Here is a 20,606-nt window from a genome sequence, read left to right as displayed (position 1 = left end):
GAGAGAGAGAGAGAGACAGACAGACAGACAGACAGACAGACAGAGACAGATCAAGCCAAGATCTCAAATAAGGAAAAGGAGCTATCAGAAAAAAGGAGAAATCAGACAGCCATGACCTAAAATGTCATACATGTTACCAGAATCCCTTGAGGCACTGTGTAAGTTTCCCACAGGCCGTGACAAGAATCACTACATGGGAATTTACAGGCTTGAACAACAGTTATAAAAAGTGCTTAAGAAATCCAAGATATTATTATATGATAAATAAACATTCAAGGCATGAAATAAAAGGCATGGAGATTAAGAGTCTGGTGAAGAGGGGGGAAAAGATGAAAAATGTCCTCTCTCTGGGCCAGCTGGTTGGAGTTACATTTTATGAGCAGCATGTGAATTCCAGCGCCCTTGTTGAATTAGCAGCAGAATTGCACATTAGTTTTAAGGCTCCCTCTCGGATAGGAACATCATAACGTTTTTTAATTGGGCCTGATAAAAACGTAGCATTACTTGTAGGTTCCTGAGAGAAGTGAGTTGTGAAATTGGGTTTTCATTAAACCTAATGATGGAAAATTAAGTATAGTGCGTCTGGTGAAATGGGGTGTGATAAAAGGCATCACTTCTGCATTATCAGAGGTTAATAAGGGAATAGGTGAGGTAAGATACATAGGAAAAGGGAGTCCAACTAGTTGAATTAATAAACCTTGAAAATCCCTTGGTTCCGAGTCTTCATAGCATCATTAGCACTGGCATTGACATTATTACAAATGTTACAGCAACACAAGTTGTTACATCTCAAGCGCATTTCTTTTCCATTCCAGGGTTGGTTTTGCTGACACCAAGTTTACAGTCTGTCTAGCAATGTGTTTAGGGAAAATAGCCATATTGATAGCTATGTGGTTTTGGAAACATTTGATGTCTTACGAAATTTGCCAGGTGCCTATTCCCAAGAAGCCTGCCTCTGCCAGGCAGCTCATCTCCCTGGCAGCCCATGTCTGATATCCTCTGGGAGACTGTGGGTCTCGGGAGACACCTTACCCCCTGTGAGACAGTGGTTTGGGTGAGTGACGAAGGGCTCCAGGCTTTGACTCTGGTGCATCCTCTCTGGGAATCATGGAGTATGGCATCTAGATATTCTCACTCAAGTGCTCCTTTCCTCTGTATCCTCAACCCCTCACACCTACGCAGTTTTGACTCATCACAGGAGTGGCATGCACTGGCAGGATGCCATAGAACCCTGACAGCCAGGACACCTCCAAGAAACAGTGTGAGTTTTTAAAGAAAGTGATTCTTCTTCAGCCCTTCAACAGCTTCACACTGACTTCAAGAGTCTACATTCAAAGCCTTTCTGGATACTCTGCAAGCATCTTCTAAGCATCATCCAGTGGCTTTTATTCCATGTCAACCTCTCTGTTCTTTCCTAAATGTACCTTTACTGCTCAGGCTGTTTGGTGTTTGTTTGTTTGTATGTTTGCTTGCTTGCTTCAGACTATGCTTCCTATCTGTTTTCCCTATCAGACTATTAATCCTCAAAGATGAAATGTGTATTTTCTTCTGTGGTTTTCACTAAGTCAAACTGTTTTTTTTTTTTTTAATATATTTAGTCTTTATAGCATCTCACTACGCAGTTTTGACTCATAGTGATCCTCTTGTTTTTCAGCCTGCCAAGCGCTGGGATTATAGGAGTATGCCGCTATGCCCAGACTCTGTGGCTGGCTCAACCTGCCCTGGGGGAGGGGCTGGTGCAGCATGTAGTGCCAGGGATTGAGCTGTGGTCCCTGTGCTTGCCTAAGCTTGCTTAAGCAGGCGCTTTAGTCCTCTGAGCTATCTCACCAGCCCCACTAAGTCCAATTCATGATTACAAAGGTGTGAAGGAGAAAGAAAGCAGCCTCCACATTTGCAAGCATTAAATTTAAACAATGTTGTACAGGTGTATCTACCTTTTACCTAAAATCCCAGTAGGAAAAGTAAGCAGTGAGGGTTTTTTTGTTTGTTTTGTTTCATTTTTGTGTGCAGCCAGGAAGGTTTTGCTAACATCTCACCCTGACCCCTCTTCCTTGTATAAATCTATATCTGTGAAATCTTTCTGTTGGGAATCCATGAGAGATTAGTCTGATCCTAAAGGCCAAGGTCTGCTGTGGTTATATTTACTGACCACACTGAATCAGGAAGTTTTAGAGACCACACTCTGTACACACGGACCCCCTCCTACTAATTAGGTATGACCCAATTAATGTCTTAAGTTCAGACCCATTAAATTGGTAGCCCCTGATCCCTTAGGGGAGCAAGGTACTGGGGGCCGGCAGAGAAATGGAAAATAAGAAATGTAGCTCCCACCTCAAACACAGATATAGATGAAAGCATAGAAGCTTTCCTTATTTCCTCCCTTATTTCCCTCCTGAGGAAACCCTCCCTTATTTCCTCAGGACCCTGAGCTGTCAAGGCTTTCAAATTTGGTCTGCTGGACTTTTAGTGCTGTCAGGAAAACTGGAACAAGTTGATCATTCTAAAACTCACACAGGCCAGACATTCCCTTTCAGTATCGTTTTCTTACCAAGAACTGCCTGCCGATGCTGTCATAGAGGAGTTGTGTGCTTTCACTTACAGTCTTATCTGATGGATTATTGTAACATGAGAGGCAAACAAGCTGAAGGGAACATGGCTTTTGAAAAGACAAGTTGCGGAAAATCAGGAACGTATGCTGAGCTTCCCAGGGAATGAGTGTGGTACCAGCCTTGTGGCTGTCTGCACTGGTGCCTCACTGTGTCTGTCTCACCAATCTGGGTGAGACACATCCACCTCACTGGGTTTGCATCTGTCAGTTCTCATCTCATGCATGCTATAGATGAGACCATCCAGGGTGGAGACAGTCCATGTCCTTAAGAACAGGTGGGAAAGGGAGACAACCCTAGGTGGATCTGCAGAAGATAAACAGGTCCTAAAGGACTGATAGCAGATGCCTTGGTAGGACATGTTTACTAGTCAACTTTACATCACTCACAAAACATCTAACATACACAACTTAAAGGAGGAAAGATTTACTTTAGCTCATGATTTCAGTAGATTCGGTCCATGGTCAGCTCCCTTCAAGGCAGAAACATCATGGCAGAAGGGCATGGTAAAGAAAAGCTGATTTCTTCACAGTGGCTAGGAATGTGGAGAATAAAGACACAAGAATGAGATACATACCTTTCAAAGGCGTGCTCCTAGTGACCCACCTCCTCCAACAGGACTCACCATTTAGTAGACCATTTAGTCATGAAATAATCAGTGGATTGATCCATGTTAAAGCCCTATGATCAAATTGCCTTCTGAAAGCTGCACCTCCAAGCATGTGAGATTTTAGGGGGAGAGTTTAGATCTAAATCAATCAGTTTTATAGACCAAAAGAACAAGGGAGGAATTCAAATCCAGTCTGAGAATGTGTGTTTCCAGAGTAACCAAACCAATGGATGACACAACCAAATCTTTGGGTACAAAATTTCTTACTGGGAAAAGCATAGTTCTTATATTAAAGGTGGATTTAATGAACAGGGACATTGAGTAGGTCCAATGAGACATTGCTAGGTCCAATGAGACATTGGACCTAGGCATGGAAGAATCACTGCAGGACTGAAGGAAGTTTGGGTTTCTTTACCTGCAACATGGGTCCATTGACACTTGTAAGTCAACAGTATGAAGAGGGAAGCTAGATGATAGAAGGTGGTGGTCATTGTTGCAAAGCCCATAGCAAGAATGAATATCTGAAAGGTCAGGGTCTCTGCTAGCTGCTGGGGGAAAAAGACTGACCCCAGTTCTTCCTACTGTACACGCCAAGGACAGCAAAGTAGTAGAAATAGAAAATTTCCAGGACTCAGGCAAATAGTCTAAAAGCATAACTCTGATCTCCAAGTATCTGTAGCACTTTTAGTCTACAGATAAATATCTAATTCTAGTATTTCTGGCACTCTCTTCCCTAAGTAAGATTGTCTCATAAATATTTAGCCTATTTGGCTCCTAAGCTACTCTAAAATTGACTGGAAATCCCAGATGTCTTAAGGAAGAAGTGAAGACAGGTGAGCAATGACCACCAACCTGAAAGTGTATCTTTCTCAGTATATACCCTTGAAAGAAAGGGAAATGAGTCAAGGGTCATTGTGTTCATTCAGCTTTTGGTTCAGCTTTTGGTTTGTTTAAATATTTAATTCTACTCATACAGCCATGCCAGGGAAGCAGTACGTCTCCACTTTCTGTGATTTATTGATCAGTCAAGTCCCAAGGTAGTTCCTTCTTCCCTCCTTGGGCTGCACTAGGGTAGGCATGGAAGACAAAGGAAAAAGCACCCAAGATGATGGTCTGCTCTACCTCCTTCTCTTTGAAGCGGATGGCAGCCGTGGGGAGCTATCCCAGCCCACCCTCACGATCCAGACTCATCCCTACCGGACCTGTGACCCCGTGGAGATGAGCTACCCCCGAGACCAGTTCCAACCCGCCATCCGGGTGGCCGACCTATTACAGCACATCACCCAGATGAAGAGAGGACAGGGCTATGGGTTCAAGGAGGAATACGAGGTAAGATGTCAGGGGGGGGGGCTGCCCCATGGCTCCTGGGCTTATTTGGGTGCTGAAGCCTTGGTCCTGGTGCAGAAGCCGCAGCAGCAGCGACATCAACATCACCTGTGAGTGTGGCAGCTGTGCACCCTCTTGGGGCCCACCAGACCCACTGAGGCAGAATTCGGATTTTAAAGAATTACATCCATAGTAAACTTGGGCAGCACCATACTAAAAATTTTATTTATTTGTTACTGGTGTTTGAACCCAAAGACTTCACACTGAGCTACATCTCTAGTTATTTTTCAAAATTTTAAAATTTTGACACATGATCTCACTTACTCACCCAGGCTGGACTCAAACTAGCAGTTCTTCTGCTGCAGCTTCTCAGAGTCCTGGAATTATAAACATATGCCCAGCTTAAAAGGTGTTTATATACCCCCACCTGTCTTCTTTTTGCTCTTTCTTCTTCTCATACCTTGCTTGTCTCCAATATTTTTGTTTTGTTTTGTTTTTGCTTTTGGAGGAACAGGGGATTGAACTCAGGCCCTTGAGCCTTCCAAGGAAGCGCTTATTCCACTGAGCCATATCCCTGGCCCCTATCTCCAATAGTTTGATGCTTTAGAATCATGCCTTCTTTCAGTGTGTAGATGGCTACATCTGGTGTAGATAGGCCCGCTGGGCTCCCCTCTCTTATTTCTGGCATGCCTCCTTGCTCCTGACCTCCTGCCTGTACCCATGTCTCTGTGCTGCTCTCCCCACTGTGAGCCAAGGCAGTGCTTCAACTCGGGCAACTGCTGTGTCCTCTCTCTGTGCTTTTTCCCTACTGCTGAGATTGGACATCCTTTCATTCTTTCCCCAAAACATCTCTTAACTTAAAGGATTTGCCTGTGTGTTGTGGTTATTACTTCGGAGTGGGTAGTAATAGAGATAAACCACAGAACAGTGAAAAAAAAAGTGCCTTAATAACATACTATTATTCTTTAAGTTCCTTAGCCTTCCAGATCACTGATGTATCCTCCAAGGTACCCAGTATGACAAGTCTTTTCCACACTTTCCTGCCAAAAAAAAAAACCCTTTTTTTGAAGTCTTTTCAAGCTACCATCCTCTTGCATCCAGGGAAAGGACTCCCACGTTTTCCTTTGTTATACAGAACAATTTACTTTTCTTTGCCTCACTGCTTTTGTTTCAAGCTTGGCCCATTAGACCTCACCTTTTGCAAACAAATAGTACAATAAAATAGAAGGAAAAACTCATTACGATGTTTTCTTGAACTAAAGAGCAGTTCATTCCCCAAAAAGAATTCTGCAACTCTTCCAGTGCAGTTGAAATCCAATTGCATCTTTTCCTTCCCTTTCTCTCTCACTTTCTTCCTTTCTTCTAAAAAATGTCTCGAGCATCTTCTCTGTGCCATGCTTTGAGCAATGTCCTCCCTCCCTCTGTCTCTCCCCTCTCCTTCCCTTTCTCCCTCCAACCTTCCCTTCCTTCTTTCCTTCCTTCCTCAACCAGCACATGCCCCAGACAGGTTCACTTCAGTTTCACTGTGTGCAGTGAAAACACCAAGGTTCAGACTCCACACACTTGGAATTCTTGATGATGCAGACTAAGTTTATGCCTCAGACAGTATTCTGAGAAATTCTTACAAAGCAGTTTTTCTGAAGCCATGCAAGGTCATGAAATTATGCTGCATTTGGGGGTTCAGACAGCTAGATTCTAGTACAGTAAACTGTGCCATCTTCGCACATCATTTCAATACCTGGGTTTTTTTTTTTAATTCTTTACTATTTGAATAAAGAGTTTGGATAAGGTGATTTCTAAGGACCAGCCTGGTTCTAAAACTTTATGAGAGTATAAAACATAGTGATGAGGGACATGTTTGGCATATTTATGAGGACAAAAACATTTATTCAATAGATGTGAATAATGGCCAGCTTGGGAGAATCTCCAGTTAATTTCAAATATGGTCTGAGTGAAATAACATTTTAAATTTACCTGGTCTGCAAAATTTGGAAAGATATTGGAGTACAAGTTGAAGGAGATTGTCTCATTACCTCATACCCCTGGATCTTATTTCCCAGAAGGGTGAACGGGCCCAGCCCTGGGGAGGAGGATCCATGTGTGCATCCCTACGTGCATGTGTGCAGATCTAGTTGATGAACAAACACCGGGAGGCAGTGTGTTGTTTGCAAGTCCACACTCAATATGAGAACAAGTCATTAGTCATACTAATTGGTCACATAACATCATGGATCACCAGAAAGGGGGGAAAGTGGCCAACAGCTGAGAAGAAACTCTTGTTCTGCAACCTAAAAGTTCAGAACACAAACACAGATGTACTCAAATAGTCTGATGCATTCTCTTCTGCAATATCTCTTTGAAAGCATTCATCCATATAGAATGGGTTACTTTTTTAATTTATTCTTTTTACCTATTTGTATCTTCCAAACTTTCTAGCATGAAAACTCTTTCCATTAGAATTAAGCAAATAATACATGTTAGTCCATCAGTTGAACCCCAATCAGAAATATTTCTAATGAGGCTATCCTTGCCTTTAATTAGATCAAATTATATTAATCAGCTTGCTAGAATGCCTAGCATCTAGTTAACAGCAATTTCTGATTAACTGAGGGTTAATTGGAATACATTACTTACTGAAAATGTGCTAATCTCCATAATGTACTAATACACTGTCTTAGACTATACTGGATTTGGCTTTGATCATAAAGGCTCCCTTGATATCTACAGTCTTCACCCTGAACATGAGTCAGATCTACTTGAAACTCAGTGTCCTATTATAGATTTGAGACTCCTAAGTCTCTAGTTCTGCTCTCAGGCCAAGCTGCTATGTGCTGTCTGCTGCCTCTCACTTCTCTATCCTGCCCTGCTTTTTCATATGAATGAGTAGGTTTGATAAGTTGACACCTATAGGACCTCTCAGCTTTAGCAAGCTGTGTGTTCTGAGATTTGATTCAATTGCACAATCGCTTACAAATTTTTCAGTAAATATTTGCTATTTACTATTGCCAAGGACTATTCTAAGTATCTGAGCTACGACAGTGAACACAAGGAAGATTCACACCCTAAAGAAGCTCATATGCCAGCAAGGGAAACGAGAGTGAGCATGGGCTTAAAGATAAATACATTAACTAATGTAGTAACAGAGAAAAATATTGATTGTTGTGTTACAAACTATCCCAAATATGGACAACATAAAACAAGTCATTTGTCGCAATCATTGGTTCTATGGGTTACGAGTTTGGACAGGGCAGGAGAGAGATGCTGCATCTTCTTCCCATAGTTTCTAGAACCGTGATTAGGAAGACTCCAAGGCTGGAGGCTAAAATCACCCGAAAGTGCCTTTGTTGCCGTGTCTAATGATGGATGCAAGCTGCCAGCTGGGATCTTGGTGGGGTGTACCTACAAGAAGACCCACCCTTGGCCTCTTCAGGAAGGCAGAGCTTCCTCACAATATGGTAGCATTGTAGTAGTTGAAGTTCTTACATGGTCAGTGAGAGCTTCAAAGGTGAGCCTCCAAACTATGATGAAAAGTATAATACTTTTGAGACCTAGACTTATACATTACACTCCATCATTCCTATCACATGCTATTGTGTATAAACATATGAAAACTGGCTCCATCATAGGGGAGGAAAATAAGACTCCTTCTCTTGATGCGGAGAGCCAGTTGCCAGAGCCTAGAAAAGGATACAGAGCATAAGGTATTGGCAAGTACAATATAGTCTGTCATAGAAAGTACCATGAAAAGAGAAATAGTTAATCAAGGAAGAGAGATGATGCTTTATTTAGGGACAGGATGTAGGGAGATTCTAATACTAGATAGGGTAGAAGTGTAGTCTTTTTAATGGGTGATATTTGAAAGTAGACATGGTAGGAAACATTTGGAGGAAGAGTTCAAGATAGTAATATAAGTGGCACATACAACCAGGATCAAAGAGATGGGTGGGGAGGACAGGAATACAAGAAGCATGAGGTAAAAGTCATAGGAGATTAGACTGGACAACTAAAGAGACCAGATGCTGTCATGGGTTACAAGCCACTACAAGCACTTTGAATTTTACCCTGAATGAAATGGAAAGACGCTTCAGTTTGGAGAAGACAAATGATAATAATCTGACTTCTTTTTTTCTGTATTGAGGACAGGGTCTACAGGGTCTCACTATGTACAGCAGACTCATAGTGATTCTCTTTTTCCACCACCCAAAGTGCTGGGATTACAGCGCATGCCACCATGCCCAGTCTCAGTCACCTTCTCAGTATGCTCTCCCCAGGAGGAGGCGGGGGAGAGCTGGCACGGCACGCCAGGGATCAAGACCCAGCCACTGCATCTGCCTAAGTAGGCACTTTAGTCCACTGAGCTATCAGGCCAGCCCAGAATAATTTGAATTTTTGCTGAAAATTCATTCTAACTCATGCATTGTCAACAGGACATGGAGAGGCAAGGGGAAAAGTAGGGAGACCAATGATGAAATTACTACAGTAATCCAGGTAGAGACAGTGGTGACTCAGACCTTGCAAAGCAAAGAATTTGGCAAGAAATGATTGGGCTCTGAACGCATTTTAAAGACAGAACCGACAAGATTTTCTAACACATAGCATATGAGTGAAAGAGGCAATTCAAGGGTGACTCCAAGTCCGCTTTTTGAAGCACTGATATGGCATTACCACCCGACATGAGAAGCTTCTACTAAGTGAGAATTAGAGCAATAAGGAGTTTAATTTGAGCTGAGTTTTCAATAGCTATTAGACATCTTAATCAAGATAGCAAGAATTGGTTTTATGGATTTGGAGCTTGAGAAAGGAACATGAGCTAGACAGAAAGTGGAGGGAATCATTGGCATGCAGATAAATATTAAATCCTGAAAGTTAGTTACTAAACATTTAAACAGAGACCAGGACTAGAGGATGATCATTCAGAACTTCAACTTGAGAAGATTTGGGAGCTCCATCCATGGGTCATGAATTGTACGAGCTCCAAGGAAACAGGAAGATGAAATATACAGGGACTTTGCCATTGGGAATTTAGAGTATTCTTAAAGACAGGGTTGTAATCTCGTGACAGAATACCTCAATATAGCTATGCCCAGAATTACAGGTGCTCACGTGGTAAGGTACATTAACTCTAGCCTACATGCAGTAGTCAGGGACTATTTAGAAGGCACAAAACATAAAGCAAAGCTTGAGATATAAATAAGAGAAAGACATGAAAAAAGAGATGGGTGTCTCTGGCAGAGGAACTAGAAGAAGCTATGGAATGAGAATGACCTAAGGGCACCAGAAGCCATTTGCAATATGAAATACGGGAGTGGACGTAGAAGAGATGGGCTGAATTTGCCAGCAAGGGCCAGCATGAGAGAGCTGGGGAATACAGTATTTGGTGAACTAAGACATCTGGCCTTTCTTCCGAGAGCCATAGAAACCATAGAAAACAGCAAGACCTAAGTGCATTTGTACTTTGGTTTTTTTTAAAGACATGATCTCACTATGTAACCCAGGCTGGACTAAAACTTGTGGTGTCACTTCTTCCCCAGGTCTCCAATGCTAGGATTGCAAGCATGTACCACCATACATGGCTAGATTTGCACTTTAAATCTGGTAGATATCAAAGCAGAGACTCCAAAGACAGGTAGGCAGTCAGGACAATAATTCAAGGGAAAAATGGGAACAGCCCAAACCATGAGACTGGGCGCAGAGCCCAGATAAGCCCACACATACTCTGCATGGAAAGCCATAAAATCAGCTTGTTCTCTTTGGCATGAAAACTTGAGTCTCTGAATATATTCTTTACCTACGACTGTGTAAAATAATACATGACTAGTCCTGAGCTGAGAATCAAGATGCCTGTGTTCAAGTCCTGTCATTTGCATTATGTATCTGAGTGAACTAAGGCACGTCAGGGCCTATGTCTGAGCCTCATTTATACATTTATGCATTGAGGACTGGTGAGGCTATTCCATGTGATTTAAAGATCTCTGTTATCACCAGTATTCTGGGACTCTAAACAGGAACCAGTTACCCAGGCCAGCTGCCCCCCCCCCACAGATAGTTCAATGGGGTCCCCTCTTTCTAGAGCTATCATACTCATGGCTGCATCTCCAACTCTAACAACCATGATCAGCCAAGGATCTTTGGGCTCCTATGGACACAAAGATGCCTAAGCACATTAACTTCTCCAACTCTACAAGTCTGAATCTCTCACAAATTTTCAATCTTGGTTGCACATTGGCATTACTTGGGGAAGTTTTAAAAAAGCCAATGCTCAGGCCATATTTCAGACTAATTGAATCTCAATTACCAGGATTGGGACCCAAAGGTCAGTATTCTCTCAGTGTTCCAGTTGATTAGGGTCTACTTTTAAAGCTGAAAGCCTCTAGTACAAGGGAACCCAGAGAGTTCTGAGTGTGTGCTGCCTGTGTCCACAGACCTGTCACCTTCCTTACTTGGCTTGCTGAACCCCAAGGCCTCCCCTGATGATATAGCACAGCCACAGCCACATTCATCCAGTAAGCTTAGCATGATCTCAAACTGATGCCCTTCTTCCGCATCCTGCTACCCACAGCCCATATTATTTCCATCTTTGCCATTTACAAAACAAAAACCCTAAACATGTATACAAATGCCAACAGATGTTAGCTGGAGAATACAGTTGTATGTGACCTCTTAACTTCAGCAAATAGAATTAGAAGAGCACCCACTTTGTGGAAGATGAAGGGGAACCAGAAGAGGTGACTTTGCAATAAAGAAAAGGAATGAAAGTGTGTTAATCCCAGTCCTATGCAGACAGGCTGTTGTTATAATGAATGGATCGAGCCCAGTAGGGTGACCAGAAGGTGTCTGATTATTACAGCTCCATTAAGACTATTTAAGGCAATAAGGAACAGCTGTGAGGAATATGATGCAGCCTAATGAAGAGCAAACATTTGTTCACTTTCCAGCTCTGGGCGGACACACCATGTGCACAGCTTTTTAAGGGGAGAGGCCATCTTGTTCTTAGTCATTTGTGAGTGAGGACAGCCAGGCAGGCATCTTCCTAATGGGGCACAGCCATGGAGGTGGAAACTTCTCATCACCCAGAGTCACCTGACCAGGGGTGGAATAATCACCAACTTTCTCTACTATATTCTTTCCTTTCAGCTGCTAACGGAGTCATATAACATCCTGGAGGTAGATGGCTCCAGAGGGATTCTGGTCTAGTTGCTTAATTAATTCTGGGGAGAAGCATAAGAAGCTAGTGGTAGATGCCCAAGCTCAAGGAAAAGGAAGAGTTATTCCTAAATTTGGGGTCTCACAAAGACCAGACTGGAAGACACAGGCTCCACTTTCTCACTTTAACCCACCTCCCTTGGAGTAAAATAAAATGGGCCATTTGTAGGGAACGGTCAAAAGCGTCAGTAATCACAGTGGCTTGAGACTTGGGAAAGAGCTCATGAGACACCATTAACTGAGTGCCATCCTCGGAGCCTATTTTCATCATTCTCCTTAGGATGCTGTCTAGTAACACAGCAAGCAGTAGCTTCTCTGTGTAATACCTCCCAACCCAATGGGCAATGTTCAGGTAGTGCCAGGGGAAACCACCCGGCTAAGAGCCTTCACCACGTACCCACCTGCTATCTGACATTTCGGATGATGTTGGGAAAGACTCTTTGCTCCCCAGATTTCACTTTCATCTTCTGTGAAATATTTGACTATATGTATTGACTTTTATGTAGGAATTCAACAATTGTTGTTACATTGCATATTGTTGCCTTCAAAGTGAGTTGTACAGATTATCAGATATAAGTATGTGAAACCGGTCAAACAAATGGAAGCTTAATAAAGTATATTTCTTTACAAGTATTCATCTGGCCCAAAACATTGGTTGTGTACCTGCTGTATATTTCATACTGTTTTAGGTATGGAAAATAGCTAAATAGAGAAAATAAAGCTCTTCCTCCAAAAGCAGCTCATGTTCTCACCATACTGTGCAATTGCATAACCGAACTTTAGTTAAAATACTTTAGAGCTATGTGAATAAGAACAGCTAAGTACAAAGGCAAGGGGTGGTCGATGTTTTTATTTTTGCTTTTTCTCCCTTCTATTCACCAAAATCAATCAGCAGCTTCACAAAAGAGGAGACACTGAGTCGAAGAAAAGTAGAAGATGGGGTAGAAGAAAATCACATGCAACTCAGGGAACCACAAGTATAAAGTTTGAAACATAAAAGAAATGAAATGCTGCAGACAGCCTTTGAAAGGGAAACACAAAGGCACCTATGCAAAGAGAAATGAAACTAGCTGAAGTATAAAATGACACACCTATTTTTGTAGAGCTTTGCTAAACAGAATCAACAAGGGGACAAACATAATCTCTGTCTGTTCATAGTTCTTAACCCCAGATGACTTCAAGTTTAGGGAAGAGCCACCTAGAAATCCATCTATGATGTGTAGATGATCGACAATGTGATACTGTAGGCAGGAGAAAAGTGGGGAGATCCCCAAGATCATAAGCTCGGATCTCAGAGGAACAGGGGTGCCACATGGAGCTTGAAGGTAGGGACAATGTCTTCCATCTCTTCCCTGAAGCACCTGGACTAGGTATATAAATACAAAATATCAATTTAATTGAAATATAAAGTGCTGATGAAAAACTTTTAAGTGACTAAGAATAGTTCCATTAAAATACAAACTGAAGCCACAATGAGATATTTTCTTACTCCAGTTAGCAGAGCTACTATCAAAAGGGGGGAAAAATGCTGGCCAATAATGCAGAGAAAGGACACTTCTCACAGACTCTTGCTAGGAATGTAAATTAATGCATATGCAGAGATTCTTCAAAAGGAACTGGAATTGCTATATGATCGAGTTCTCCTCCCACTATGTGTATATCAAAGAAATTGAAATCAGTATGTTGAAGAGACATCTGTACTCATATGCTTGCTGCAGTACTATTTACAATAGCTGAGATATGGAGTCAATCTAGATAGCCATTAGCAGATGAGCAGCTAGAGATATTTGGTATATAAGCTCAAGGGAATACTAGTCACCCATAGGAGTGAACCTGGCATCTGCCACAATATGGATAGAACGGAAGCGCTTTGTGTTAAATAGTGAAATAAGGCAGGCACAAAAAGAAACCTTCTGGTTCTTACTTATATGTCAAGCTAAAATGCTGACCTCAAAGAACTAGAGAATAGAATATTGGCTACCAGGGTATGGAAAGGTTGAAGGAAGGAGGAGTGAAGAGAAGATAGTGGACACATCTATATTTCAGAGAAGATTTTGAATATTTCCAAGACAAATGATATTATGTCTGAGATGACAAATACATCAATTACCCTAATCTTATCACTACACATTGCATATCATGCATATGCACAATTACGTATGGACCAAACATAAAAAATATATTTAGAAAAGAGTAGTTCCATCAAGAACAGAAAAGCAACATTTCTGAGAGAAGGAAAACGATGCAGAAAGAACCTTACATGTGTAGCAGACACTATGGGTGTACTGAGCATCTCCCTATACATTTTAGGTGGGAATTTGCTGCCTAAATCCCTAAGCAGTCATATATGTCAGAATCAGCTGCAAAGTTAGTAAGTGATTAGGGTACAGAGCCACTGATGCACATTAGAGCCTTGGTCTCTTTATTTTACCACAGTGCCTTAGGAAATCTCAAGACCTATCAAAGTTTGAGAACCACTGGCCTACAATTTATCATTTAAGAGAAATTGTACCTTTTCCTTGAGCCTTTTGCAGGATGCTTTGTAACTCTACGCACAAGCTTGCGCTCCACTATTCTGCCATGATCCAAGTTGCTGTCACAGACAAATACTCCTATCTTGCTTTGTTCTGATTTTCTACTCAGCTTCACCAGCGGAACTCATAAATTACCGTCTACTTAGTGACATGGTACGCAATAATATTTGCTCTCCTGATGCCATCTGAATACATGTCATTAGTCTTCCTCTCCTGCCTCCCCTGGCCACATTTATAATCCCCAAGGCATGTGCTTTTCAACACAGAATGTGATATTTGTTGAAAGCTTGGCCTCTACCAAGGCTACCACTTACTCAAACAGCTTCTAAGAGTGAAATAGTTAAAGATACTCCTGTCTCAAGATATGCAGTGTCGCTTTCCAGGGAATGTTTACATTATGTGTAGAAATCTATAAGATATGTCTGGTGCATGACGTTTCTTTAATGTAGAGTGCTAGATTCTCCCAAGCATCACAACTGTCCATGGTGGCCTTTACCACCCACCAGCTGGCTGTGGACTTCAGTGAATGTGGGTGTTGAATAAGCCCCTGAATCTCCATTGAGACCACACTTTAAACTCCTAACAGATCAAGAAACCCTTTGCCATGCCCTGAATACTACGCCATACCTCTACCTAGAGTAGCCAATTTGCCTCAGGCTTCTGAATGGTTGTGAGTTTAAAATTGATTTGGCAGGAACTTCCTTTGTCTGATGCAAACCAGGATATCCATGCTGAGAGTACTAATCTTGGCTCTTGTGACAATAAACTGAATGTCTCTGATCAAATGGGGGTATGAGTGCATCCCCAGGAGTAGAGTGTGAAGATTTAACATCATACCTTGGGAGAGAGTGGGGTGCAGGAGTCTCTGAATCCTAGTACATCCCATGTGTTGTGTCCAGGGCTACATGCAGTATTTCAGGTAATTGCTAATCATCACCAAACCCTGTGGGGTATATATTTTTATACTGAGGTACTTTAAATTTTATTTTCGAGAGATGCACCATGCATGCTGTGATTTTTAAATAAATGAATAGATTCTTGTAAATACTAGTACAATTAGGAACTCGAAGGAAAGCAAGCCAAAAAGTTCCTCATGCTGCTCCTGTGTATTTGAATTCTTCCCTACCCCTCACCTGAAATGTGTGTTATTATATCAGTTTCTAGAAGAAAAAAATCACTGAAACTTAGAGTGGTAAAGTAATTGCTGTAAAAACTTTCAGACACTCTAGTTTTTTTTACATTTCACAAATCCCCATCTTTCCCTTCATTCACATAGGCAGTTAGTATGCAGAAGGAATATCTTGACAAAAAAAAAAAAAAAGTGGTTACCAGTCTGGGTAAAATGGTGCCTTCTTGATGAAGACACTATGGATTCTTCCCTGCACAGAGTTCAGGGGTGGGCAGAGGCAGGAGGGAAGTACCAGGGAGCTGGTCTAGGCATGGAGGGAGCAGACCCGCAGCTGTGCCCAAAAGCATCAGCCAGGAACTGTCTGATCAGCAATCCCTGGGCCTGGCTTTGCTGCACCCCAGGGCATATCATATCCAATTATCTCCAGGGATACAGTTGTGCCAAGGAGTGTGAAGGGAGGTAGCATAGCTGACAGAAACTGCTAGGCTAGGGGGTGAGCAGGCAAATGAAATGGACTGGCACAGCCTCTGCCTTGGGTGGGAGGTGAGCTGTTCTCAGAAGCTTTGTATTCTGATACCTCAGTATTTGGGGCACTAGTCAAGTAGGCATCAGTCCAAAGAAGAGTGTGCAAAGAAAGACTCAAAGCTTCAGAATGGACCTGCTTAGCTCAGGATGACCAATCACAGGTGGAAGAAGGAACAGTCAAGCAGATGGTAGGGACAATTCTCTGTTCCTGCAGAAAATTCAAGCACCAAGTGGGGATATAGAGGATTATTGCACAGGCTGATCAGTGAGCTGAGACAGCACAGCAAGGGGCATGATCCCTGTGACTCATGGTCATGTGATCTGAGCCTCTCCCTGGCTCCAGGGACCTCAGATCTTCAACTAGGAAGGTAAGTTGCAATCAAAAGGGAAGTTACTCTGGGCCAAGTACTCAATGATCAGTTTATCCTATAATTTGTAAGCCTGTGAACAAGGAGGAAGGGAAGATTCCAGGGACAAATGTCTTTAGCTGGTATTTGCTTTGGCTCACCCTCCTTCTTTTAAAATATTCCCTTTGACTTACAATAAAGCTCATGCTCCTGACTGGTCAAAGCTAGATTTTGACTGAGTGTGCCTTCTGGTCCCCAGTGTTTGATAGAATTCAAACAATTTACTTGACTTTTTCCCTGCCTTCCATTAGGCTCTTTGGTCTGGAAAGCATTTGTCAAGTTCCAGAACACAGGAAGTTCATTCCATCCCAGGCCCTCTTCTCTTGATGTTCCCTCAGCCTAGAGCTTTCCTTCCTAGGTCTTGCCATGGCTGACATTTGCTCCTCATTTAGTTTTCAGCTCAGCTGTGTCAGCCAATGACAGCAGGGACACACCTGGAATCAAGTGAGCTGGGCTTATCCCTTGTTGCCATGAGGTGAATGACCTTCTTGGAAGACTATGGGGCATCCAAAGAGGGGGTTATAGGAAGGACTCACAGAAGGTGGGCTGTGCTAGGTGAAGCAAGAGACAATTTAAGGGAAGTTTTATTCTAGATTGGCAACTACAGGAAGTGATGTGATTGGGGATGTTAATAAATCTTAACTATTACAGGAGAACACCAGGGAGACGCTAACACTGTGATTATCAAAGAAGCAATAGTCCTATCAGCCAGGATGGGAGTATGTTTGGTCAGGATTTTTGGCTTGCTGTGCTTATATTTTTTTCTTTGTTCAGCTATTACTCCAGAATGGTCTTGCTTTGGTCTCCTTCTATCATGTAGAAGCAGCCTTGCCTAATCCCGTGGACTCATTTGTGCTCAGCAGGAGAGCACTGAGGCGCAGCTGGGAGGGCCTGGCAGCTCCCCAGTGTCCAGGACTGCCTCTTTCTCTCACGTGTCATCCTTCCAAGGAATCTCACCGGAGCCACCTGATCTAAGTAGTCCCTTTCCCAGTCACTATCTACCCAGACCCTTCATTGCCTTGATAGCACTCAAAACATACAATCATTATCCCTTTGTGTACTGTCCCACCCCCTCCCACAACTAGGACTGTGTCAGTCATACCTCCTGTCATCATTTCTAGGATCTAGTACAGTGCTTGGTCAGATTGTCTCTGTGAAAAGAAAACAGAGAAGGAAGGAGGGAAGACACCAGAACATTTTCTTGGGAGGTCATTTGCTGGCTCCAGATCATGCTTTGTTGATACATAAAATAAGGGAAAATGTTCTGAAAACACTCTTTCAAATATGACTTTTGAGGATTCTATGAATACCATGGCTCAGTTTTCCAAATGTGAGGACATTCCCAAGCACATCTTTGAACTAAAAAACAAACAAACAAAAAAAGTGACCACCTCACAAAAGCAATACCAGCAAAGAGTAGAAAACATATCCACATTCAGAGAGAAATGTAAAACTAGAGCTCTATATTCTGATGGGGAGAGAATGAATAAAGGAAAGTGAAGATTGATAATGGATGGATATAATGAGATGGCAATTTTGGTTTCAAAAGAATGTGATTAGCTCCTAATGACTGCCACCATTCCCTGGTCAATCTACTGTAACTAGCCACTAATGTAAAAATAATGCCACTGGCTCCTTCATTTTGAAAACAGAAATGTGTCTTTTTTTTCATACTTTTACCCCCTTGGATTTTTTTTCTTTGAGGAGATTATCCCCTATTCAATTACAACTCCCTAGAGAGGGAAAGAGATGTGTGATCAAAGTCTGCCTGCCAATTATGGGGTCATTACCATTCCCTCCTGGGCCCTCTATTAAGCATCCTTCCCCTGATTTGTCTGCACCATCACAACCCCCACCCACAAGGCCTTCCTTGCCCTGCAAGGCTGGGGCAGGCGCTTGGGTGCTTTCCCATGAGAAGCGCCACTCACCCATCACAATTATTGTGTTAGGTTTAGGGTTGTCAGTGAGAGCTGCCTTCAGGGTGTGCATACACTACTTGACATTACAAAGATGATTTAAGAACAGTGGAAGTGGCATGAGTGACCTTCATCAGATGTCTACAGTACAGAGGGGAGCATACATATTCGGAGGACTCATGGAGGAGGATAAAGGCAAACCACAGGGAGGCGGAGTAAAGAGAAAACTAGTGAGTCTACTCAAAGGAAGAGTCCCTAAGCTTTGGGAGGGTGTGCTCCATCTGTCCAAGACAGATGCTTTGGGTCAGCGCATCAGCTGCCTGGAAGGCCGTTGTGAGCAGAAACATAACTAGGTGATGTTCAAGGTCATTCATAGCTCTGAGACTTCAGAATCTTTGTCCTCTGATGGCACAAAGTCACTTCATTCATTAATCTGCCTACTTATCAATTCCAAATGGGTCATTCAAGCATGTATGGAGCACAGAGCCAGCTGGGTCCTGAAGTTATGATCATAACTAAGATGCTGTGGAGGAGTTTATGACCAAGTTGGGAGGCAGATATTTAGATTTTTGGACTGTGAATACAGTAAGCACAGCAAACAGAGGGATTTGGGGAAAGGAAAAGATATTTTGAAAGATACATGGATGTTTTCCAGGCAGATGCAGGTGAAAGAGAATTTCCAGAAGGAGAGAGCTATGGGTAAAGTCTAAAAAGCTTGAGACCCCTTGTAATTGCATAAAGAAGTGAAATGAACAGATTTCAGATGAAGTCATAAAGGGCCTCCTATTAAAGAGCTTAGAACTTGTGAAGACAGTAACCAGAAGAATAACTGGGTCCTATTCACATCTTAGAAAGATCTGTCTGATTACAGTGGAGAATGGATCAGAAGGGACAAATCCAAAGCAAAAGAACCCAAAGAGGAGATTCATTGGAAAGTATTTTTCCGGGTAATTCTGCTGTGTGCGAGAGTCATGGCTGCACATTAGAGTCACCTGGAAAGCTTTAGACACCGTCTGTGCCTGTGATCCACCACACAGAGGCTGACCGATTGGTCCTGAGATGATAAGGCCTTGGCTCGGGAGTTTTAAAGCTTCCCCAGGTAATTCTAATATGTAGCCCTAAAGAGACCTTAAGGTAAATGCAGCCCAAACCCTGGGACATATCAGGTACTCAGCATTATTAATTTTGCCAAGAAATTAGTATAAAAACATTTGGGGTATTCTGACCACTTTTAGAGGATATGTTGGAACAGATGGTTTGCTCTTATCACACAGCATTTCAGGTAGGAAATCCATCACCCAAAGGTCAGCTTCTAGATTGCGTGAGCACTGGACTGTCGTACATGCCAAACTACCTGTCCATGAAGCAGGGCCTGCTGAGTGGCCAGACTTGAGCCAGTCTGGTTAAGACTCCTCCTTATTTAGGGTAGACCTCATAAGGAAAGACAGAAAAAACAAGGATAAAGTGAGCCATGAAGTTCCTCCCCTCTGCACCGGGGACAGAGAGTTACGCAGACTGAAACCGTTGTCAATCCAGCTTCAGATATAACGCAAGGTCCATGAGTGAGTCCTCCACCCTGGTCCACTAGAAGCAGAATGGAGACAGGCAGAAAAACATAGTCTGACCTTCATGCTTCTACAGGTTTGCGAAAGCTTTCCTACTGTCTCCAATGCCTCCCCTCCCCTCTATGAAGTATCTGACTGCACCTCCTCTGTGTTCAAGACCCACTCAGCTCGTAGCTCTGATAAATCATCCCACATGTGTGTTTGTCTGTGTTCTCTGTGCTTGCCACCCTCTTAAACTAGCTGATGAAAATCTTATTCCCACCCTCCACCCCTGGCTCTGGACCTCTGTTTATAACTGCTTAGCATTACAGCTTGAATGTCTAAGAGACACATCAAACTTGGCTGTCATCATTAGTGTTATTGTTGTGACTCACTTGAATATGTTAAAAGTACACAGTATTCAATGCTTAGCAATTTAAGGACATTTTATTCCTTAAATAAGATAAAATAAAACATTTTATTCCTCCCAAACCTTGTTTCTCCCCCAGAAATCTACACTTAAATTACATCTGTCTATAGATTTCTTCAAAATCATGATCTAAAAGCCAGCCTTCATTTTTTTTTCCTTTCACAGCTCGACAGAAGACTATACATGCTCTACCTACAGAGCATGGCAGAAGTGCTACAGGGATCCCAAGAGTTGTCCTTAACCAGAAATGGGTGGCTACATAGCCATCTCTAGTGAGACACCTTGGACCACTAGATGTGCCTATTAGATTAAGCTCAGCTGTACACAGTGGTGTGTACAGCTCAGTTACACACATTGGTGTGTCCTGTGTTCCCTG

The 20,606-nt window shown here is 42.5% G+C and overlaps 1 protein-coding gene across 1 annotated transcript in view; it reads left to right on the top strand.

Annotated features, from left to right (window-relative positions):
- Ptprt (protein tyrosine phosphatase, receptor type T) overlaps nt 1-20,606 on the top strand; it is an 868,923-nt gene that overhangs the window by 784,694 nt on the left and 63,623 nt on the right. Inside the window, exon 17 of the mRNA XM_023714963.1 lies at nt 4,355-4,545. Within this exon, the coding sequence (XP_023570731.1) occupies nt 4,355-4,545 (191 nt within the window). The remainder of the gene's footprint in view (nt 1-4,354; nt 4,546-20,606) is intronic.

This window comes from Octodon degus, unplaced genomic scaffold, assembly GCF_000260255.1.
Source record: "Octodon degus isolate 3935 unplaced genomic scaffold, OctDeg1.0 scaffold00037, whole genome shotgun sequence".
Classification (NCBI taxonomy): Eukaryota; Metazoa; Chordata; class Mammalia; order Rodentia; family Octodontidae; genus Octodon; species Octodon degus.
Note: the sequence above shows the minus strand (reverse complement) of the source record. Positions and strands in the feature narration are given on the sequence as shown.